Below are 23,040 nucleotides of genomic sequence, written 5' to 3' on the forward strand. Positions count from 1 at the left end.
GCAGGCGTCCCAGATGATAGTGTCTTACGATGAACATGAGGTCAACAACACGTTCAAGTTTGGTGTGATCTACCAGAAGTTCAGGCAGGTGAGTGACCACGGATTCGGCCCTGCAGTTAGTGTTGTCACGTACAAGACACTGTGTTAATGGGTATCCTCACTAATAATGCATTTCTTGTTGCTCGAATGTTTCCCCGACTCATTAAAAAATGATGTGACTGAAAAAATTCAGTATGGAAATCAGCCCACAAGCCGCTGTGGGGAAAAGCGGATGTGAAAATAGATTTTAGCAGGCATGGTGTTTTAATCAGAGATATGTTTAGACAGGGAAGCAGTTAGGTTTGTCTGGTAGGACTGTGGGCTAAGGAGACGCGTGTGCTGCAGATGCTGTCATCAGCCAAGGGACTCCGGATGGGGAGCGCGGAGGCAGCCGAGTCGTATAACTCACCGAAGATTATTCTGACAGGCGCTCTCGTTATCTTTACATATTGCATTTGGTTTTGGATTGAGTAACTCATGCAAGACCATAATTAAGGTCTCGTTGTTTTGAAATGGGATGATTAAGAGTTGGATTTTCCAAGGAGGATTCGTCTGAGTTTGGGTATTTCCCATATGTTATCCGAAGGTCCCTTGCTGTCAGTCAGGGGTTGGTCTCAGCACCGTCACCTTTGGGCGCCCTGGTGGCTGAGTGGCCACGACTGGCCCGCGCTGGGAGCCGCGGGTGCGGGGCTGTCCCGGCGCGTGGTTCCCGGTGGGGACGGTGGCTTTGGTGACGCTCGGCTCAGGCAGCGCGGGGTCTCTGTGGCTCCATCAGCCCGGTGCTGTGGTGGCAGGGCCACAGCCGTCCCCAGGGCTGGTGTCCCCGGCTGGCTCTGGGGACAGGCAGGGCTGGGCTCTCCAAAGACGCGCCCCGTGTTTTGTAGACCCAAGAGGAGGAGTTGTTCGGCAATAATGAAGAGAGCGCTGCCTTCAAGAACTTCTTAAGTTTTCTGGGAGACACCATAACGCTCCAGGACTTCAAAGGGTAAGCTAAATAAATAGAATGTTTTTACAAATACATTTAACAAGAGACTGTGTCATATGTAAAAATATCTCCTGTGTGAGAACAGAAGTCATCTCGCTCATGAGCGGGATGTACAGACCAGAAGCAAATATAGCTTTGGCTTGTTTTACAAAGCTGGGGGAGTTAAAAAAAATTGAGCTGTAAGAGAGAAAAGGTTCCTTTCCTGGACTTGGGAGGCAGTGAGAAAATCCGGTTATAGTCAACCACAGACGAAGAATTTCATGAGGAAACGTGCCCTGTCCGGTGCTGCTGGCTCAGCCGTGGCACGGGCCGGGACCTGGCTGCAGGGGCTGGCAGGCGCGGGCAGTGGTGCTGCCGGTGCCATGGTGGTGCCACCGCCGGTGCCATGGTGGTGCCACGGCCGGTGCCACCGCCGGTGCCATGGTGGTGCCACGGCCGGTGCCACCGCCGGTGCCATGGTGGTGCCACCGCCGGTGCCATGGTGGTGCCACGGCTGGTGCCACGGCTGCCGTCAGCCCCAGCGTCCGGCGCCGTTCTGCCGCACACGCGGGGTTTCAGAGTGGTGACGGCGATGCTTGGTTACCATACGTGACGCACAGTTTGTTCTTTCCAATTTGCTTGCTGCTAGATAAAGATAAATGAGCTGGTTTGCTCTGTCACCATCCCCTGACAGCCGCCGGCAGTCTCTGCTAAGCTTTCAATTAATATTTCTTCGTTTCTGCCCGCCTTTCCCTTCTTCTCCAGTTTTCGAGGAGGTCTGGATGTCAGCCACGGGCAGACGGGGACAGAGTCTGTGTACACGGTGTTCAGGGACAGGGAGATAATGTTTCACGTCTCTACGAAGCTGCCGTTTACTGAAGGGGACACGCAGCAAGTAAGAGACGAGCTCCCTTGCGCAGACGTGTCCGAGTCGGGATGCGCTGCCCTGCCCGGCGCCGCCGGCCCAGCTGGCAGTGGCACGGGCGGTGACACGGGTGGTGGCTCCCTGGGCTCCCGGCACACACAGGCTCTGTGCCCAGAGCTGGGTTTGCTCCCAAGGAGCAGAGCCGCCCGGCGTTACCTCCCAAACGTTTCCCTTCCTGCTCAGCTCCAGAGGAAGCGGCACATTGGCAACGACATCGTGGCCGTTATCTTCCAAGAGGAGAACACGCCGTTTGTCCCGGACATGATCGCCTCCAACTTCTTGCACGCCTACATCGTGGTGCAGGTGGAGAACCCCGGGGCAGAGAACACCACGTACAAGGTGAGGGACGGAGGCTGCCCGTCCGCTCCGTGGTACAGCCAGTGCTACAGCTCACCGGAATGTGTGCGCGTATGCGAAACATGCATATGGATATACGCACATGTATATTTATGTATGCGTTATTACATAGCGTGTGTATATACATACATATGTGTATAAAATATGTGCATATGTAATAGCATGCTCGTTTGCTAACAATTTTTTATGCTACTCGGTATTTGCATAAACCTCAGAACAGCTCATACCCGTCTAACACATCACTCAAGTGCAGGTGGCATAAACCGTCTGATCTGTCTGTTTTCTCTGAAGAGATCCAGTAAGACATAATTTTCAACCAAAAGCATGCTGCTTAGAGCCACAGAGGAGCACAGAATTCATAGGAAATAACGTAAAAAGCTGCGTGTGGTTAACCCTTTCCTGCGAGCAGGAGTGTGGACAGATGAGGGCTGGGGAGGAGGGGGCTGGGGCGATGCACCCGGGCCCAGGCACTGGGCTGGGCTCTGCTGGGCCAGGCTCTGCTGGGCTGGGCTGGGAGAGCCTCACCTGCTCCGTGCCGCTGCCCTGCAGGAGAGGGGGGTCTGTGCCGCGGCTGCCCCGTGGCACCTGCAGGAATAACGTTCTCTTGGCTCCACAGGTGTCGGTCACAGCCCGAGAAGACGTTCCCTCCTTCGGCCCCCCCCTGCCCAGCCCGCCCGTGTTCCAGAAGGTAGGGGCTGAGATGGGAACCACCTTCCCAGCCATAAAAAACACGTATCTATGTGTGTGTCTGAGATGTTTCTAAGCACGCCTGGCTTCTGGAATTTCTGTGCACTTATTTTGATCTGTGGTGCTGCCCCGGGGCTGATGGTGGAGCAGGAGGTGTGCAGCATCGCACAGTGTCACCCTGTGCCCCGGGGCTGATGGTGGAGCAGGAGGTGTGCAGCATCGCACAGTGTCACCCTGTGTCCTGGGGCTGATGGTGGAGCAGGAGGTGTGCAGCATCGCACAGTGTCACCCTGTGCCCCGGGGCTGATGGTGGAGCAGGAGGTGTGCAGCATCGCACAGTGTCACCCTGTGTCCCGGGGCTGATGGCGGAGCAGGAGGTGTGCAGCATCGCACAGTGTCACCCTGTGTCCCGGGGCTGATGGCGGAGCAGGAGGTGTGCAGCATCGCACAGTGTCACCCTGTGCGCCGGGGCTGATGGCGGAGCAGGAGGTGTGCAGCATTGCACAGTGTCACCCTGTGCGCCGGGGCTGATGGCGGAGCAGGAGGTGTGCAGCATCACACAGTGTCACCCTGTGTCCCGGGGCTGATGGCGGAGCAGGAGGTGTGCAGCATTGCACAGTGTCACCCTGTGCGCCGGGGCTGATGGCGGAGCAGGAGGTGTGCAGCATTGCACAGTGTCACCCTGTGTCCCGGGGCTGATGGCGGAGCAGGAGGTGTGCAGCATTGCACAGTGTCACCCTGTGTCCCGGGGCTGATGGCGGAGCAGGAGGTGTGCAGCATTGCACAGTGTCACCCTGTGTCCCGGGGCTGATGGCGGAGCAGGAGGTGTGCAGCATTGCACAGTGTCACCCTGCAAGGCAGCCGCTGCGGCTCTGCTGCTGCGCACTCGTGTCACTGCGGGGGTGACGGCTGGTGTGGGAGGGACCCTGAGCCCCACTGGGGTTTTCCACCAGCGCTCCCACCTCTGGAGGGGCTGCAGGTTGCCGGGAGCTTGGGTTTGGTGGGTGCAGCCCCGGTGCCAGAGACAGGCAGAGTCTTTGGCTGGTGTTTGCCACCCGGCCTCTCCCCGCAGAGCCCCGAGTTCCGGGAGTTCCTGCTCACCAAACTCATCAACGCCGAGAACGCCTGCTGCAAGTCGGACAAGTTTGCGAAGCTGGAGGTAACGCTGCCCGCCGGCCCTGCCCGGCACCGCAGCGGGCACGGGGAGCCCGGGTTCCTCCTCAGAGCTGCGTGTCCCCAGCCCAGCTTGGTGGCCATGGGGTCCCCTGGGGCCACTGGTGCCCTCAGCGGGGGGACGAGCCGGTGGTCCCCTGGGTCAGCACTGCTGTCGCCTCCCTCGAGGCCCCCGGCTGAGCTCCTCCTCGCTCCCACAGGACCGGACACGGGCAGCCTTGTTGGACAATCTCCACGACGAGCTCCACGGGCACACACAGACCATGCTGGGGCTGGGGCCTGAGGAGGACAAGCTGGAGAACGGGGGTCATGGAGGCTTTCTGGAGTCCTTCAAGGTAAACCCCATTCCTGGCCAACAGCAGAGTTCAGGCTCAACCCGGGCTGGCCACGCACGCTCTGCTGGAAGGTGTGGATGAGTGGTGTTGGGGTGAGGGGTGTCCCCCGAGAGCAGGGTGGTGGGAGCAGGTGGGGGCTCCCCAGAACCAGCATCCACTCAGCTGGTGGACACCTGAGCTGGTCCCAGCAGGAGCAGCCGGATGTGGTAGTGGTGTTGGCAAGTGCCGCCATGGGGGTGACTTCTCCAGAGCCCCTGGGCACCTCCTGTCCCGCCTGCCTGCTCTGGCATCCACTGTGTCCCCAGAGGGTTGTGTTAAATGGGAGACACAACAAGAGCTGCTGGGTGTGGAGAAGGGAGACAGTGCTGGGGCATGGGACAGAGAAGGGACAGTGGGTTGGCAGGAAATGGGGAGGAGAAAAAGAAATGAAATAAAATGGCGAAACTGAGCAGCCAGTGGGGTAGGGACAATGACCAGCTGTGTGGCGGGGGACATCCCTCAAAATGGAGAGGCAGCACTTGCGTCCCAGGGGTGAGCGTTGCGCAGTCTCTGGTGTCTCCCTGCGACAGCAGCGGGGGCGGCTGGAGCGGCTGGCACGGCTGAATCCGGGCTGCACCCGCGAGTGGGTGTTCAGTGGAGCCCCCGCGCCAGGGCACCGTGTCCCTGCTGTGGGCGACACCGTGGCCGTGCCTTGGCCCGTCCAGCCCCCCGCGTCCCGTCCTGCTCCAGCGCGTCAGCTCTGCCACGCAAAGGCTGGTGCAGCTGAGCAGGCGGGTGCGGCTGTGGGGAGAAAACTGCTGCAGTGACCCTATGGGCAGAGTTTCCTCTGTGGGGCAGAGAAACAGGCGCTGGAGGGCGAGTCACCCCGTCCTGCACCTGGCAGTGGCGGGGGGAGCAGCTCCCTGGCCCCACGGTGGGGGCCGGAGGCTCAGGTGTGCCCTGGTTGGGTATAAGATACGTTGTAGAAACGGAGATGCTGGGCAGTCACATCACAGTGTTCAACCCAGGGTGTGAGACGCCGATGTTAAATGATCAATGTCTGCGTGTGTTTTGTGCACGAGGGAGCGGGCTGTGCTGTCTGGTGTTGCAGGGGGTGCCGGGGCAGTGGGGGAGCCCCGTGCTCCGCGTGCCCGGCCGGCTGGCGACCGCGCTGCTGGGCTGCGTCCTGGCGTACGTCCTGCACCACGCACTGTCACAGTGAGCGGGACAGGAGAGACCATGAACGAGGGCCGGGAGGGGCGAGACCTGGTCCCTGTGGTTTCTCTTTGCCCAGTGCCTCTCTCCCAGCACCCAGCCCGCAGCCCCCTCCTCCCTGGCCGTGTGGTGGGGCCCGGCTGCTCGGAGGGAAGCGGAGCTTGGCTCTGCTGGGCCCTGAGCAAGCCAGTCGTGCCTTGCCTCCCCGCTGGGGGGAGGAGCTGCTGGGGGGCCCCTGGCTGCTGGGGTGCCCTGCAGAGCCCCCCGGGCAGGAGCCCTCCTGCCGGCACAGCACCAGTGCCCGCCGGCGCTGCAGGCAGCGAAGCAAGCAGGCGGTTATTTCTGTTTGCAAACACTGTCACATTTTGTATAAATTACTGACCCAAATAAATCAGGTCCAATGGACTCTTGCTTGGTGTTTTTTACTGGATGGGCAGTGCGGGGCCGTTGGGGCAGCCACGGTCCTGGCACGGGCTGGGGATCCGTACGGGCTGTGGCTCCCGTGCACCCCAGTGCAACTCTGCCTGCAGCTCTGTGAGCCCTGGAGCCAGCAGCAAATGAGTGCCCGTGCACCATCGGTATGGTGCTGGACATCTCCAGGCTTGTTGCCTCCAAAATCTCTTTAACTCCAGCTGGGATTCAAAGGTGGAGAGGTAACCAGACAGGTCACACTTTGGTGTGCCCGGAGCTGGGAGGGGCTTTGGGGTCAGTGCCCCGCAGGGCGGTGGTGACCCGCTGTCCCTGTCCCCTCTGGCCGCAGAGAGCCATCCGGGTGCGCAGCCACTCCATGGAGACGATGGTGGGCAGCCAGAAGAAGCACCACGGCGGTGGCATCCCGGGCAGCCTCAGCGGGGGCATCGCACACAACAGCGGCGAGGTGACCAAGACCACCTTCTCGGTGAGCATGGCCGCGTGTCCCTCTGTCCAGCTGTCCCTCTGTCCGTCCCTCTCCCCAGCCTGGCAGGCACTGCGCTGGCACAGTCTGGCTGTTCTGTGCAGGCAGGGACTGTCAGGGTGAGGAGCAGGTTTGGGGAGAGTGTGATTTTATGAGTGCTATTGTGTTCAAGTTGGGTGTTCTGTGGAGGAACCAAAGATTACCTTCCTGGGGATTTTCAGCCCCAAAGTACAAAGGAGATATGAAAGAAATTCTGGCATTACGTATTTTGTAGATGCACAGGCTGAGAATTACAGGCAGCATAATTCCTCGCAGGATGTTTAGTGCTATGAGCCCCTAGGAAGGAGCTTTGCTCTCCAACCCGGACTGTTCTGTGCCCTCAGCCCCCGGTGCCAGCAGCTGCCGCCAAGAACCAGTCGCGGAGCCCCATCAAGCGCCGCTCGGGGCTGTTCCCCCGCCTGCACACGGGCTCGGAGAGCCAGGCGGACAGCAGGACCAGGTGGTGAGTTGGACCTCGCTCTGGTCGCTATGGTTAAAAGCCCCTATTGTGCATTAAATGCTAGAGAAGCTGTCGGTGGGTGCTGGAGACCCCCCCGGGAGCAGCCCCCCTCTCTCCACAAGCCAGCAACAATTGCTGCTTTGCCGCGTTCGAGGGAATGGTGCTTTGGATGCCTTCCCCCTATTTAAATCGAAGTGGTAGTATGCAGAGAGCATCTGCTACTCTTAGTTTAGCATTTGCTGTTAGGGAGTATAATTTGACCATCCTTTTTAAGGCTCTTGTGTAATTCATGCAACCTGTCTCTTTGTGCCCTCAGTGACAGTGTTTCTGGGGCCCAGAAGACACCGGATTTGGGACATTCGTCTCAGGAGATGAAATCTGAAACCTCGTCCAACCCCAGCTCCCCTGAAATATGCCCCAACAAAGACAGGTGAGCCGGGAGGAGCTCTGTCCATCCGCCCCGACCCGAGCTCGGGTCACCCTGTAGCTGACAGACCATCAGGGACTTTGTCAAACAAAACCGTCTCCAGGTTTTACTATAAATAAGTTTGGTATTAAGGGAGGAAAAAAAAGATTTTGGTGATTCATGAGCACAGCTCCTTTATGGTCTGCAAATAGCTGCCTTTGAAAAGAAGAGCAAAGAGCAGTACTTGACAGAAGTTGCCCAAACCCTCGTGGCGGGAGCTGGGGAGGCCCATGGTGCCCGGCTTCCCTCCACCACTGGGCGCTCCGCCTGACCCGGGGGTTTCTGCTGGTGGCCCCGCCAGCTGCTTTGTCCCCTGTTCTTGCCTTGGCCATTTATTTAGAGAAACACCCTGCTGGGTCTGTTCTTGCGGCAGCCTCGGGAGGGTCTGTCCCCACTGTCACAGCCCCAAGAACACGGCTTTCCGAGTGACGCCGCCTGCTCTGTTCTGTCCCCTTCCCAGGCCATTCATTAAGCTGAAAGAAAACGGGAGGTCGAACATCTCCCGCTCCTCCTCCAGCACCAGCAGCTTCAGCAGCACGGCGGGGGAGAGCGAGACGCTGGAGGAATATGACAGTGTGGTGGGTCCCTCGGGCTGGGACCCCTCGCTCCAGGTGGCAGCGATGTCCTGCTGTCCCAGCCCCTGGGTGGTCTCTGCATGGGGGGGACATGTCCTGCAGTCCCCAGCTGCCCCCTCCCACTGACACTGGGGGCTTAATCCCATCCCTGGGTGTGAGGAGGAGGGTGGGGGTGCCCGGTGGGACCCCGTGAGCCGTGGTGTGCCTGGGGCAGCGCCAGGCGCTCCGGGCAGAAGGTGGCTCCGCGGGGACGCGCTCTCGGGCGGCAGGTGCACCACGGGCTGTGACGAGCAGGACGATGAGCAGGACGTCAGCCGGGGCGGGGGGAGAGCTGGTGGCACCAGAGACAGCCGTGTCCCGTCTGACCCCGCAGGGCAGCCAGCCGTCCACGGCCTCGCCGTTCAAGCAGGACGTGTTTGTCTACGGAGCCTCGCCTGGCAGTGAGAGCCCAAGTGCGGCAGCCGCGGCCACCCCCGTCATCATGAGCAGGAGCCCCACAGGTGGGAGCAGGGGAGCTGGGGGGCACCAGCTCTGCCTTCACCCCTGGAAGCCCCCAGGGTCCCTCAGCAGTGGGTTGGGATGGGGTCTGTGGCTTTGGGACAGAGAAGTGCCCGCGGGGTGCGGGACGAGCTCCCACGCTCCCGAAACCCCCATCCCGACGGGGCTGCTCTGGAGAGGTGCCCTCCTTTGTTTTATTTCTGTATTTCCATGGGGATTTATTTCCCTGCCACCTCCGAGGTGGCTTCTGCTGTGGCTTTGTTCCCTGCACGCTGCCCTGACAGACACGGCAGCAGTCGTGGAAATCGCTGTCTCCACGGACCAGCCGTGACTCACAGATCATTTGATAAACCAGCAGCTTCCCTTGGTCTTGGCTCCATTTCCCGCTGCTAACTCACTCTGCCACCGACCCCATCCATTGCAGTCAGACGATCTGCAAAGTGAGATGCAATTGAACAGGGGAAAATGGGCAGAAATTGCTCTCTGGTCCATCCAAGGTGACGACACCAGTGAGGGCGCTGGGGGTGCTGGGCTGGGGCGTCTCACCCGCAGCCCCTGCAGCCGTGACCCCCTCATGCAGCAGCTCCATCGCTATGCAAATGCACATTGTGATCTGAGGAGCTGTTTGCACAACAGCCGCAAAACCCCTGAAGGGCTGCGGGGCGGGAGCAGTGGAGGCCGGGCTGCGGAGTGGGGGCAGTGGAGGCCGGGCTGCGGAGTGGGGGCAGTGGAGGCCGGGCTACGGAGTGGGGGCAGTGGAGGCCGGGCTGTGGAGCACGGGCTGCCCAGCCTGTTGTACCTCCTTCTTTCATTAGTGATTTTCTGAACTATTAAACCAGCCCCTTTTAACGTTTAAAGTGTTTATTTTGTATTTTTCCTGCCAAGAACATGGAAATCCACCCATACATTATACGGATCAGTCATTCCTTGTAGCCTTTTCAGTGGCATTTCCAGTAGAAAGACTGTGAAATGTAATTAAGCCTCAATTTGTTCCATCAAAAACATTTAATGTACAGATTTTGCCAAACATTTAGCCAAGAGAGACTAAATATTGGTAGCACTTGTGGCGGTCTATTGAAGCGGTGCCTGTCGGGCTGGTCGAGCAGCACTCAGCGCTGCAGCTTCAGCAGATACTGCTGCTCACAGATTGTTGTTTTCTCCTTGCTTTTCCCCTCCCTCCAGCAGATGTAAAGAACAGAAACTCTCCGAGGTCAAACCTGAAGTTTCGCTTCGACAAGCTCAGCCACGGCAGCTGCAGCACGGTGGGTGCCGGGGGTGCCGGGGGTGCCGGGGGTGCCGGGGGTGCCGGCGGCTCTGCCGTCAGAGATGCGGCGCGGCGGTGGAGCCGGGGGCAGCGCCCATGGGCAGCACTAAGGGAGGGGACGGGATTTCATTACTTCTCGCCCTTTATTTACAACCCAACCCATGTTCTGTTTTGCCTTTAGAGCCACTAGCAGGGGGAAGGGGACATGAACTTGCACACGGTGAGTGCTGGTAATGCGGCGGTGTGCAGAATGACTTGTCTTGTCTGTGGTCGAGTGTGTGTGGCTAACATTGGCTAATTGTGCTGTTTTATTATTAAATATGTGCTCAATGATGTATCTTAAAGCATCTCAAATGCTTTTGTAAGATGAGGCAGCACTGAATGAGAACAACTGCAGAGCTCAGTGTCGGGTCTGTGCCCATCGGTGCCTCTGTGTAGCTTCACGTGTTCTATTCTGGAGAACGTGAAATGAGAGGAACTGCCATTTCCGAAAGCTGGATCTCAAAAAGCTGTGATTTGCAGCCCCTCACTGAGTTTCCCCCTCGCCGGGCGCAGGGAGGGCGGGCGGTTTGTGCCCAGAGCACGGGCACGGCTGCGGCTGCGGCTGCCTCGCTGGGACCGGCCTGTCCAGCCATCGCTGCAGCAGCGGTGACAACGTTCTCCTTCCACCCTCGCTGGGACCGGCCTGTCCAGCCATCGCTGCAGCAGCGGTGACAACGTTCTCCTTCCACCCTCGCTAGGACCGGCCTGTCCAGCCATCGCTGCAGCAGCGGTGACAACGTTCTCCTTCCACTCCCTGACACTTTATCCTTTTCTTTTGTTGCAGAGAATTTTTATTTCAGCAAAGGGAAAACTCTTCAACATCCTGTGGGAACACGCAGGTCCCGGCCGCGGGCAGCAGGGTGCCCTCCCGTCCCAGCAGCACCGCTGCGCCAGGAACAGCGGTCACCTTCTCGCCATCGCTGCCCTGGCAGGGGCGCAGCCGCCTTCCCCTGGTGACCCCTCGCCAGCCCGCACCCCGCGCCTCTCCCTCCGCATCGCGGGAGCAGATTGTCCCCAGCAGATTGTCCCCAGCCATGCGTGTGGCCGTGGCCACCTCCCCTCCGTGGTGCCACGTCCCCTCTGCAGTGCTGTGTCACCCATGGGCTGTGGGTGCCGGGGCGGGGGACAGAGGGACAGCAGGACAGGACCCCTTGTGCAGTTCGGGCACCTCCGTGCTTTATTTGGGAAAACAGGGTTTTCGTGTTGATTTTTGGTAGAGCAGGTGGTCGGGGCAAAACGAGGCGTTTGCCTGGCCCAGGGCAGCCCCCCGCCCCTCGTTTGCTGTCTGCTCTGTTTGGAGACAATGGGGCAAAATCTCCCCTGCGGCGGGGGCGCGGGGCTGCGCAGCTCAGCAGCCGCCCCTGCGCCTCCCCCACCCCCCACCACACCGCCAGATTTGTGGGACAGATGCAGCCCCTTGCTCCGTGCTCGGGTTCCGGGACCAGAGGAGGGTGTGCGAACCGGTCCCGGGAGGGCAGCAGCGGCTGGGGCCGACCCATCCTTGTCAGCCGCGTCAGAAATGGTTTACAGAGCCTCCCTGCTGTTTCCCTGCCTGGAGCTCTGAGCGCAGGCCTGGCAGAGATTGACCAAAGCTGTAGTCTGTCTGACTACCAGAGCTGGTGCTTGGACTGAGTTTCCCCTGTAGGCTCAGCTTTACCTGATGGGTTGGATTGCCAGGCAAGCAAAGGCACCAAACTCCAGTGATGTGGTTGGCATGAGGCTGCTCCACTCCTTGCAGAATCTGTCCCTCTGCTTTTGAATGTGCTCTTGGTTGTTTTGAAGGGTGAGGATTATGAATTCTGCAAGGTGACTTCCCTGTAGCGCCCTTTTCCAAAAAATACCTCTCTCAAAATGCCAAGAAATCCTTTTGCTCTGTTATGGAACTTTGTCTGAAGTTTACTGAAGTCTGTCCATGAATTTTGCATTGCTCATAGATTTCCCTTACGAGCTTTTTGCAAGATACGCTGCAATGCTGCAGAGATGCTCCCTCCCCCTCACCACGCGCTGCGACCTCTGCAAACCCCCTGAAATGAGGTTCTCGCTCTCATGTGAAAGCATTTCTTTGAGTTCATGATTCCTATGAAAACAGAACTTTGAGTGCCAAAGTTAACTTTCCGCAGCTGGAGCTGTGAGGGGCACAGGAGTACAGGTTTGGGGTGCCCCGCGCAGAACTGCTCGCCCAGCGGCCGCGGGGACCCCCGGGGATGTGGCTCTGGGGACCGGTGCTCGCAGCACGAACCATCGCCCCGTCCCTCCCCGGAGCAGAGCGCCCCAAGCCCACCCCCAAACCCACGGGCTCCGCGCGGCGCCCGCACCCGCGCTGCTCGGGTCCCGTCGGTGCTGCCCCCTGTGCGCGATTCACCCATTTGAGTGGAAAAGGCTGCGGCCCTGAGGGGAGAGGAACCACACTGAAGGAGGAAAACGTTGTGGAAAAGGCAGAGAGCAGTTTAGCAGGCACTGAACACACTGTGTAGGACCAGTAAATCCAGTAACCACCAGCGGGGACACTTCCTCCTGCTTGCAGTGAGTTGCATTTAAATAGTTGAAATCTGCAGGTTTTATTTGAGAGAGGAGAAGCACAGTGTGCTCATCCTGGTCCTTGGCTGGCTCTAGATGTCTCAGGTACCACGTGCTTTGCTGTTCATCTCTTCCGTCTGACGATGCTTTGGTAGCACTTTCAAGCCCCCAGTTCTTTGCAGAAGCCTTTGGTCTGTTTTCTTGTGCCGCACGGTGAAACACCGGCTGGTGCAACAGCGTGCTTGGAGGGTCTGGTCTTGGTTTTGCTTTTTTCTCCTGAGAAATCGCTTGATTCTATAGACGTCGTCAATCGCGTGGGTGTTGATCTCCATGAGATCTTGCAGCAGAAGATGCAGTGGCTGCTGTCAGCTGGGTTTACCGTTTTGTTTCTTTTTTTTCACTTGAAACTGTGACTTTCCTTTTTGACCTGGATTGATTTGTGTGATTACTGGAGTGGGACTGGAGGCAAGACGGTGTGGAGCTCCGCGGGGAGAGCTGCGGTGTGCTGGACTCGTTCCCCTGCTGGGGCGGCAGCGGGGCCGGAGCCAGGGCCTGGCGCGAGGTCTGCGGGGGCTCCTGCGTGTTCTGGGACGTTTCCAACAGCGGGGCTGTAAAACCTGCTGCAACATCCCTGAGAGCAACGGGGCTTCCAAAGCTCCCGGCCTCCAAAGCCAGGCTCAGCGTGGGCTCTGCCCGCCGCGCTGCAGCCGTGTGCGCCGCGTCCCTCTGCCTGACCCGGAATTGTCCCCAGCTGTCCCCCAGCGGTGCTGAGGACTTGCCAGCGGTTGTGTTAAACCTCAGAGGCGTTTGCACTTCCAGCAGCGGGCGCAGGTGTTCCCGTATATATACTGCAAAATGTTTCGTGCTTGTAAGCAACACACACACATATACATATATATACAAGGGATTTTTATAGGTAGAAAAGCTCCGTAACTGACACTAAAATTGCTGGGCAGTGCATTTTACTTGGCACGTACTTGCACCCTCTTGAAACCCCCCCGAGTCAAGCACAGGATTACACCGAAGCACAACGCGGAAGTGCTTTTATTTCTGAGTGGAAGGGGGGAACCCAAGCACAAACTCCGTTTCTTTCCAGAGTTCTGAGGGTCTTAGGAAGGGCAGGGCAAGGGGCCAGGATGCGTCGCTGGCACGGACGGGCTTGCTAACCGGGGCTGAGGGTTCTCGGCTGCTCTTGGCTCGGCAGCGAGCGGCGCTCAGCGCTGGTTACTGCGTTTAAATCCGGCTGCTGGGCAGAGCCCAGGCCTCTGCAGATCCCACCTTGCACTCGTGTGGCTTTGCTGATGTTCCAACCCCTGCGCACTGGAGCTGGCAGCGTCCGCCGTTCCCCAGTCCTAGAGCATGCTTTCGTTATGTTTTAATGGATGTAGCACTGCATATATCCTCCAAAGGGAAAAGCTGAATTTATATCATTAGAATGTGAAGAGAGTTTATAGAGTGAAAATAAATATTGAAGAAATGTATCTGACAAAGTTTATTTTTTATGTAGAGAAGTGGTGCTTTGTAGTTCCTGGTGGCCTATGTCTGTTGTAAATAATGTACATTTAATTTATTGCTATGGTAGCAGATTGTATTGGTTATGTATAAAACTAAAGGTTCACAAATGTATATTTTGTTGCTTAAATGTGTCTTTGCAAAATTCACAATAAATAACATATTTTGTGCCCATATGTGTGCTACGCCGTGTGTGTCCGTGATGTGGCTGAGCTCTCGGGAACGGGCGCTGAAGGCTCCTGCATCCCTGCGGAAGCTGCGCAGCGCACAGCCGGGCGGAGCTGTCCCTGTGTCACTCTGGGCAACGTCCCCTGAGTCACAGACCCGAGTCGCAGGGATTCGAGCTCAGGGAGGTGCAGGTGGGGACGTCTCTGCTGCCGTTCCCAGCGCTGGGACGGGGGCGGCGGGGGGGACCCGGCCTCTCTGTTGCACAGCATAGCAATTTTAATCGAGCGAACTGCTCGGTTTGAACTAGAATTAGCATCACACAAACCTCAGTATGAAGGGGTCCCCGTGAGCAGCCAGCCCACATGTGGTAGATAAACGGGCAGCAAGTCAATTTGTCTAAACCAGCTCGGCTCACCTTGGGTCGGCAGGCTCCGGTGTCTCGGCTGCCTTCGGGCGTCCTCCGTGCGCTAACTATCAAATTGGATTTTCTCTCTCCAGCTCCTCAGGCTCCTTTCAAATCCCCCTAATTTCCCAGATCTCTTCCTCCCAGGACACCAAGAAAAGAGCTGTTATTGTTTGGAGGCGGCGTATCTGGTGCGTTTTCCCCACAGCTCAGGCTGAATGAAGCACAAAGCTATTAGTGTTATTTTTTTAACATTTTGTGACAAGGAGAATGAACCCATTAATTTATACCTGTGAGAATAAAATACTTGCCTTTGCCAGCAAAAATTCCACCACAAGGAACATTTCCACCCTGTGAGCGCAGCAGCCCGGCTCAGGTGCCCGATGCCTGCAGTCCCAGCGTGACCCCAGACCGGCACCACGGGGAAGCTCTGGCAGGACCGGTCACGGCCCGGGCTGGGGGTGCCCGGGGGGCTGCGATGGGTCCCGGGCAGCTGCTGTTCCCCCATGTGCAGCAAAGCCAAGTGCCCCCTGCCCCGCAAGGGGCTTTGCAGCGCCTGCGCTGCTGCCCGTGCTCCCCGAAGAGCCAGGACTCTGCTCCGGTTGCACGGTCCTGCCCCCCAGAGCCTGAGCTACGGGGACGTGTTCATCGGATCCACCGTCACCCACCAGGAACGGCAGATGAAGAACAAAACAAAACTGGCAACACGCCATTTCTCCTAATGAATCTTCACTGGTGTAAAAATTCTTGATTACCAAGCCCAGATTCTCCCCTCGTCCAGAAGGTGATGAGTCAGCACTCAATCTGTGTCACCAAGTCCCATCTCTGGCTAAAGCGAAGTGAGTCGGCCCAAGCTGAAGCCGCATCTGCCCCCCGGCCACGGTCAGGCGCCGGGTCCCTGAGCACGGCAGAACCCGCCGGGAGCCGCGGCGAGCGCGGCGCAGGTGCTGGCACCGCCGGCACGGCCGTCCTGCTGCGCAGGGATCAACCCGTGGGGCTCTGGCAGTCCGCCGGGGATACTGCTCCTCTCTGGGGTTTTTCATTCATACTTTGCTGTTGTTGTTGTTGTTACAATGAAGCAGAATAAATACATTTGTCTTTGTGTGGCTTTGTTTTTTCTTTGTTGGTTAGAAAAACCATCTGTCACCCCTTTTACACCCAAAGGAGGGTAGAACGGAACAAAACATCAAAATGAACAAACAGCCTCTGGAAAGCCTCCTTCCCAGATTTGGCACCCAATGTTTTTTGCGTACTCTTTGGAGGAGCTCTGCTCCTTACCTGGCTGGCACCGGCTGTCCCGTCTCTCGTGAGGTTTGGGCTGGAGGGTAAAGCACCAAAGAATTAGCAAAGAGTAGAATGGAAGGCACCAAATGTGCTTCAGGTAGAAAATGGAAAATAAACCCCACACCTAACCAGGGTGGGGAAAAGGGAACAAAAAGAGCCCGTGGCTAAACGAAGGCAGAGCACAGCTGCCACCTCCCGTCACCCACCGTGGTGACACGGGTCCTGGGGAGAGGCCACCCCCATGGGGACGGCTGGCACAGCAGAGCTGTCCCCAGCAGAGACCTTCTGTCCCCACAGCTGGGGTCAGCACCTGGTGATGGCACCGCGGGGCGCTGGCGAGGATGAGGAGCAGCAGCAGCCAGGGCTGGAGGAGCTTCTGCCCATGAACAAACGACCAGCAGCAGAGACACGGGACCCAGCCCTGCTGCCACCGCACGGGGACGGGGACGGAGCCGCCGCTGGCCGGGTCGTGAAGGGACGGGTGATCCAGGCCCGGCTGGCAGGAGTGACCCCGCAAACGCCGTGGGGCTGCGGGACGTTTCGCTGGAGTCCACTGAGCTAAGGGGCACATTTAGCTTTGCCCCAAACGCCCGGCATGAGGTTTCCGCTACGCTGGGTCTGAAACGATGTCCTCATTCAATCCTCTCTGCAAACGTTATCTCCTATGCTGCCCAAGACAAGAACCCTCTCACATTTCAAAGCTGTTTTCGAGAGGGGTTTCTGTGACACCGCACGGGCGCTCGGAGCGGAGCAGCAGACGCGCTGGGGGCAGCGCTGAGGGGGGACAGCGGGGACACCAGCGGGGACACCCGCGGTGACGGGGGGACAGCGGGGACACCAGCGCTGAGGGGGGACAGTGGGGACACCAGCGCTGAGGGGGGACAGTGGGGACACCCGCGGTGACGGGGGGACAGCGGGGACACCAGCGCTGAGGGGGGACAGTGGGGACACCCGCGGTGACGGGGGGACAGAGCGGGGACACCAGCGCTGAGGGCAGACAGCGGGGACACCAGCGCTGAGGGGGGACACCGGGGACCAGCTGCCCTCTAGTGCCCCAGGCTGAACTGCAGGCCCGAGCGCCCCCGCTCCCACCGCCCCGCCCGGGCCCGCGCAGCCCGGGACACCCGCTCCCCGCCCTCCCGGGACGGGCGGAGCAGCCGCTCTTCAGCCGAACAAGGGGACGCTCCGGGACACCTTATCGTGGCCTTTCAATATATAAAGGGAGCTTATGAGAACGCTGGAGAGAGACTTGTTGCCAGGGCCTGCAGTGACAGGAAAAAGGGCAATTTAACTGAAAGAGGGGAGATTTAGGTGAGATGTAAGGGATTGTTCCCCAGGAGTGGGAGGCCCTGGCACAGGGGATGCACAGGGCTCCGAGCAACCTGGGCTGCTGGGAGGTGTCCCTGCGCATGGCAGAGGAAACGGAACGGTCTTGAAGGTGCTTCCAACCCAAACCAGCCTATGAATCTGTAACAGATATAGTAACTTCTTAATAACTCTTATCGCAATAGAAGGTTTAATGAAGCAGCTTTTCCTTCCCACCACACCGAGTGTTGCTTTGGAAGTCGTTACAAACCTGAAAGCTGCGTGCACAGACCAAAAGCTTTGGGTGGCAAATTGCACTCAGCTGAGTGGCCCAATTAACCCGCTAACGAGGTGATAAAGGGCAGCTGGACGGCAGCAGCGGGGTGGGCGGTGCTGCGTGCAAGAGGGCTCTGGGAAGGCATTTAACTTCAAGAAAGCCTTTCCTGGTTTCTAGGCTGAGTTTCTGCCGTATTTTATCTGCTTGGATGTAGACTGGTTCTACGGTCTCAGTAAAGTGCACCTGAAGCAGTAAGTAATCAATTTAAATCCATTTTCTTTACAAAGGGATGGGGAGAGGCTGCTGTGGGCCAAGGGGAGCGGGGGACCCGGGGAGCAGGGGTTCGTGGGCAGCAGCGCTGGGCTGTGCAGCTCCCGGCAGCGATGTGCGGGGTTTAGCGCTGCTGGCTGCGTCCTGTGTCACCGAGCTGGGGACACCGCGCGGGGACCGGGCCGGGAGCCCCTGCTGCAGCCGCCCACCCCGTGTCGGGGCTGCCCCTTTCCTGCTGCTTCTGAGCGCTGCAGCTGCGCATCTCGATCGGGTCACACCAGGTCCTGCGGGCGGGGCGCTCAGCAACGCGAGTTTGTGGTCTGGAGATGGAACTAGAGCCCCGCCCTCGTGCTCTGACCCTGACCTGTAGCCCTTTCGCACATGAACCAGTCTCTTGTTTTCTTAACCCAAAACTTCTTAACGGCACAAGGGCAGCTCACAGCACGGCGCTTGTTTTCTGTGCAAACGCCGCGAGAGGGCCCTGTCTGCTGAAAAGCTGAGATAAGGCTTAATGGACATGGCCGTGTTCAAGCTTTGGTGACAGCTGTTTGCTGCTAGGGCGTTTAGCAATGATGGCATGAAGTTCACATTAAAAAAATCCTGGTTTTGAGCAGCTGTTTTGGAGTCATTGGCTTCCGCAATGTATGCGTAATCCTCAACACGAGGGAGAACGCGTGCTTTTCAATAAACACGCTTGCCTTGCGGTGTGTTAAGAGGCTGGCTTACACTGTGTGCAAACGCAGAGCCCTTTACGAATAGACCGATGTGCATAATCACGAAGTCCAGAAGCCAAGTGTTGGGAAGTGACGTGGAGGTGACAGCTGTTTCAATGTAAATTTGTAATGCCCTGGTGCAGGTGCGGAGGAAGAGGCAGGGTTCATCTACATCATCCTGCTGAAAAGGTCTCAAGTTTTGGTTTCTTTAATAATAATTGATGCTTATTTCTCTCATGCATTGCATGTCATCCCAGAAGCTGTATGAATTTATGGAAAACATGAAGCTGATGTACTTTCCTTGTAAAATTAGAAGTTTTTGGCACATGTGGGTGTCTGAAGCGCGCAGCTCAATATGGTGTTGAGTGAGCTACTGCAAATGTACATCTCTCGGTATTTAATCTCGGCCGGTACTGCGCTCCCGCGGGGGCGGGCAAGAATTCTCCAGTCTCATCCCGTGCAGCTCCCGGAACGGAGGTTCCCTCTTCTGCGCAGGAGGTGGCACTGGAAACACAGGAATGAAGGCAAAATCCTCCGCTTGCTTCTGCAGAACAGGCCGGCCCTGGGTAACGCTGGGCGGCGGTCGTTCCCCCCTCACAAAGCGGTGGTTCCTCTTTCCCGGTTACTGGGGTTTCCATTGAGCTGCTCTCAGAGGAGGGGTTCACCGGCTGTTTGTGCTGCCTGGGGGTGTCCAGTGGGGGCTCTGGGGGTGTCCAGTGGGGGCTCTGGGCCCATCCCAGCACCGCGGCTGGCTCTGTGAGCTGAGGTTTTCCAGCCTGTTGCCCACAAAGCTCTCGGACAAACCACAGCGGCTAATGGAAGTTATCCCAGAAAACACGGAAAGCGTGTCCAGGCTGCGCGGCTGAGTTATCAGCGCATGGACACCGTCAGAGCCGGAAAGGTCAGGACAGCCGGCACGGGCAGGAGTGCAGTTCACCGGTGCCTGCTGACGCGCTCGCGTTGTCAGTGTTTCAGTGGTGATCTGATGTTCCTCTTGCCATGCATCAGTTGTCTTATTTAAGCAGTGCTTTTCATACACGTTATGCTTTCTAGGTATGAGCCAGGGCTCCTTCTGCAGAGAGCTCCTGCAAAATCAGGAATGACAAAGCCATGAGTAGTGTAAGCAATGCAAGGGAAAGAGGAAGAATGGCTTTCTTGTTGTGATATTGCTGGACAATGAGTACAATGGCAACTGTACTTGGCTGTAGAGTTTTTCACTTTTAACAACTGCAGCGAGGTTCCCACTGCTGTAACACGGCATCCTTACAGGTACCAAGCCAGACCGTTTTCAGATGAGCTTTACGGACTTTGGTGCCATACACAGAAAAAGCAGTTGTTGTGCCATTTACATTACTTTATTAGTTTAATGAGTTTGGCTCTATTCCTGGAAATGTTGTTGCCATTTTTTCTGTCTTGGCTGCTCCAGGATGCTGTTAGGATTGAGGTGTGTGGAGAGGTGTGACACTGCTCAGCAAGGGGGTTTGGAAATCACGCACTTGTGGACGTCAGGGTCCCTTCTGCTGGTGGTGTCAGCCTGAGGACAAACGCCCTTCACCTTAAAACAGGCTCAGGTCTTGGCTGCGGATGGCACAGCCGGCTCGCAGCATGTAGTGCCTTACCCAGGTTTCCAGGGAGGATCCTATTGCTGCCCGTTGGTTTCGAAACATCGCTTTTGACTGTTTGTTCCAGCTGAATAATTGAAAAGGTTTTTCCGCAGCTGCTTCATTTCCTGCATCACTTGTGACCAAGCCCAGCGTTTCCTAGGAAGGCTCCCGCGGTTCCTGCGGTCGCCATGGAGATGACGCTCGTGGTGCGGGCTCCTCTGCTCCCGTGAGCGGAGGAGCCGTTCCTGCCGTCCTGCCCGCAGCGGGACGCAGCCCGCGGGGTTGGCAAAAGCGCTTTCACGGCTCCATCTGTGTTCTCAGAAATGCCTTGCGTGGCCCTGCTGTAGCTCATCCCTTAGTGTGCACTATATGAAAACAATACGTTTACAGCTACTTTGAAGAGCTTTAGAGTTCATTTTGGAAGGCAGGAGAAGCTGTTTGTTCAGAGGTCTTCTCTGTCATCTCAGTTTGCTACTTGAGTGCTTGAGGATAGGAGACAGTGAGGAAGAGGAGCTGTAAAAAGAAAAGGGGAGGACTGAGGAAAGGAAATAAAACACACTTGGAAAAGGCTCTGAAACTCGTATCCATCATCCCAGGTTTTCTGGTGCTCAGCAGTGCTTTGCCCGATCGCTGCTGTCTGCGCCGGGGCGGCCGCTGTCGCTCCTGGGGCTGGGGGGCTGTCTGGCTGATCTACAGCCCGTGGGCGCACAGCGGACACAGGCCCCGGGGTTGGTGGTGCTGGGGCCGGCTCAGGACCAGTGAGCGGCACAGATCCTGGGGGCTTGGTGGTGCTGGGGCCGGCTCAGGACGCTGGCGCAGGGGCCATGGAGCGGCAGCATCGCCTCGCAGAGACGGCTCTGCCGGCCACCCGCCATCGCTCTGCCTCGGAAATGAAAGCCAGCGCACCACGGAATGTACATTCTGGAGGTAAAATAAATATAAATCGCTGTAGTTGTAGGAGCTTAGAGCTCATGTGCTTCACTAAAATGGGAAGGTCTGTTTTTTTTTTTGCAATGCTGGAGGTGCTGCAGGAGACCTCAAGAACTGCTTCTCAGAAACAGAACAGCTGCTCTCAGGCAAAGTTCAGCACCAACAGCGTGCGGTGAGCTGGAAAAGGCGGGTTTGTTTTCAGTGTTAGTACAGTGTCCTTTACATCTTTACCAAATGCTACAATTTCAAAGCATTTTTGTCCCAATTAGAAGAAATGAATGAGGCTTGCTTGCGGTTCTTCCAGCGTTCCCTCACTTTCCACATTGCACACAGGGCTGGGGGCGGGTGTCCCTGTGGTCACCGTCCCCTCTGCCGGTGGAGGCTGCCGGGAGTGTCCCTGTGGTCACCGTCCCCTCTGCCGGTGGAGGCTGCCATGAGTGTCCCTGTGGTCACCGTCCCCTCTGCCGGTGGAGGCTGCCATGAGTGTCCCTGTGGTCACCGTCCCCTCTGCCGGTGGAGGCTGCCATGAGTGTCCCTGTGGTCACCGTCCCCTCTGCCGGTGGAGGCTGCCGGGAGTGTCCCTGTGGTCACCGTCCCCTCTGCCGGTGGAGGCTGCCGGGAGTGTCCCTGTGGTCACCGTCCCCTCTGCCGGTGGAGGCTGCTGCTCAGGTCAGAGCCCGTGACACGTGCGCCCTCTGGGCTGGGTGCCCATGCTGAAATGCAGCCCGGGCTGTGGAAGGTCCCGGTCTCCTGACCCGCGCTGCCGGGGTGACCGGCTGTGACGGCACCCGGAGGACGCGGCGCGGGCGGCCCCGTGCCCGGCGGGGCTGGCTGTCGTGTTTGCCACTGAGAGGTGCAGAGAGGAGATCACAGAACAATTGTGTACTTCCGAAAATGACAAACAAAGGCCTGGCTGAGCCTCAAGAGCTGACTCAGTGTCTGGCAGTTCCATCGTCTCACAGCCAGGGCCATGGTCTTTACTTTCCGCGCCGTTCCTGGCTGTGTTTCACATGCCCGATAGGAGAGGAAAGTTTGGAAAGGAAAACTAATAGATCTGTCTTTCTGCGCACGCATGGAGCGGAGACGGGTGAGACGAATTGTGTAGCTCTGTGAGCGCTGGGCACTGTGACAAATGGCCCTGCTACATTACCTCTGTCCCCAATCCATCTCCCCTTTGATCCCCCCATGCCGTTTCCATCGCCCCCTTTCTGGGAAGGGCCCACACCCGAGTCGCTGCAGAAACGTCGTACTTTAACCTCCTGATGCCATCTCACCCCTGACACCTGCAGTCAGAAGTCGGTTGTGGTTTGGGGTTAGGAATGGCTGCTTTGGGACACTCCGGTCGCGCCTCTCATTGTCTGTTCAGCAGAGTCGTGCTGCTTTGCTTTGAACGGGGATGGGTTTGCTCCGCTGCACCTTCTGGAGATGAGGCAGGGAAGCAGAGGTTGGGCAGAATTTGGCAGGTTCTCCCTCTGTTTGCTTGCTTGACATCTTCCTGGTGCATTTTTTTTATTAACCAAGTTAAATTTATTGGAAATAACACACAATTGTTCATAACTACTGTGTAAAGACCGAGCTGTGTGCCACTGACACCGGGGGATTTGACACCAGACACCAGTGAACACAGAGCCGTGTCTGCTGAGGCCGCTCTTCTGGAGGTGGTTCCGTTTCTGGAGAAATGGCCGCGTTCGCTGACAGGCAGGATTAATCTGTTGGGTTTTGTTTGCATGGATTTTGCAGGAGTAAAATCCGGCTTGTTTTCCATTTCTGCACCACGAGAAGTGTATTGATTTTTCTTCACTTCTGATTGTTCACATTACTGGATTGCTTTTAGATGGCTGACAGAGAGATCATTCATTTTCCTGCCTCAACACATTTCAAAGCGCCTTTCTGGTTTTATTTGTGTGTGTGTGTTTCCAGAGTTATCCATCACGCCCATCAGTTTGCGAACCACGGTTCCCCCGGGGACGGCTCCCCCAGGGGTGCAGGGACGGTTCCCCCGGACGGTTCCCCCGGACGGTTCCCCAGGGGTTTCCTCCCTTCTCCCCGCAGCATTTCAGGTTCCTGGCTCAGATACTGGACGTGAGGTTCAAACCAACCTCTGAGCTACAGACCAACAAATGCCAGAGAAATGAAATGACCAT

At 57.6% G+C, this 23,040-nt stretch overlaps 1 protein-coding gene across 8 annotated transcripts in view; it reads left to right on the forward strand.

Annotated features, from left to right (window-relative positions):
- Positions 1-14,114, forward strand: part of RAP1GAP2 (RAP1 GTPase activating protein 2) — a 55,376-nt gene extending 41,262 nt beyond the window's left edge. For 5 of the 8 annotated variants that reach the window (XM_065852936.2, XM_065852934.2, XM_065852937.2 and 2 more), the window contains 15 exons: positions 5-88; positions 924-1,024; positions 1,769-1,898; positions 2,112-2,267; positions 2,902-2,973; positions 4,045-4,131; positions 4,346-4,480; positions 6,435-6,572; positions 6,953-7,071; positions 7,385-7,498; positions 7,995-8,112; positions 8,483-8,609; positions 9,790-9,869; positions 10,053-10,091; positions 10,698-14,114. In XM_065852936.2, the coding sequence (XP_065709008.1) occupies positions 5-88; positions 924-1,024; positions 1,769-1,898; positions 2,112-2,267; positions 2,902-2,973; positions 4,045-4,131; positions 4,346-4,480; positions 6,435-6,572; positions 6,953-7,071; positions 7,385-7,498; positions 7,995-8,112; positions 8,483-8,609; positions 9,790-9,869; positions 10,053-10,061 (1,470 nt within the window). In that variant the 3' untranslated portion in view covers positions 10,062-10,091; positions 10,698-14,114. The remainder of the gene's footprint in view (positions 1-4; positions 89-923; positions 1,025-1,768; positions 1,899-2,111; positions 2,268-2,901; positions 2,974-4,044; positions 4,132-4,345; positions 4,481-6,434; positions 6,573-6,952; positions 7,072-7,384; positions 7,499-7,994; positions 8,113-8,482; positions 8,610-9,789; positions 9,870-10,052; positions 10,092-10,697) is intronic. The other 3 variants (XM_071816880.1, XM_065852935.2, XM_071816882.1) reach the window with 1 other exon arrangement.
- Positions 14,115-23,040: the final 8,926 nt, after the last annotated feature.

The sequence above is a fragment of the Patagioenas fasciata genome, chromosome 19 (assembly GCF_037038585.1).
Source record: "Patagioenas fasciata isolate bPatFas1 chromosome 19, bPatFas1.hap1, whole genome shotgun sequence".
In the NCBI taxonomy this organism is placed as follows: Eukaryota; Metazoa; Chordata; class Aves; order Columbiformes; family Columbidae; genus Patagioenas; species Patagioenas fasciata.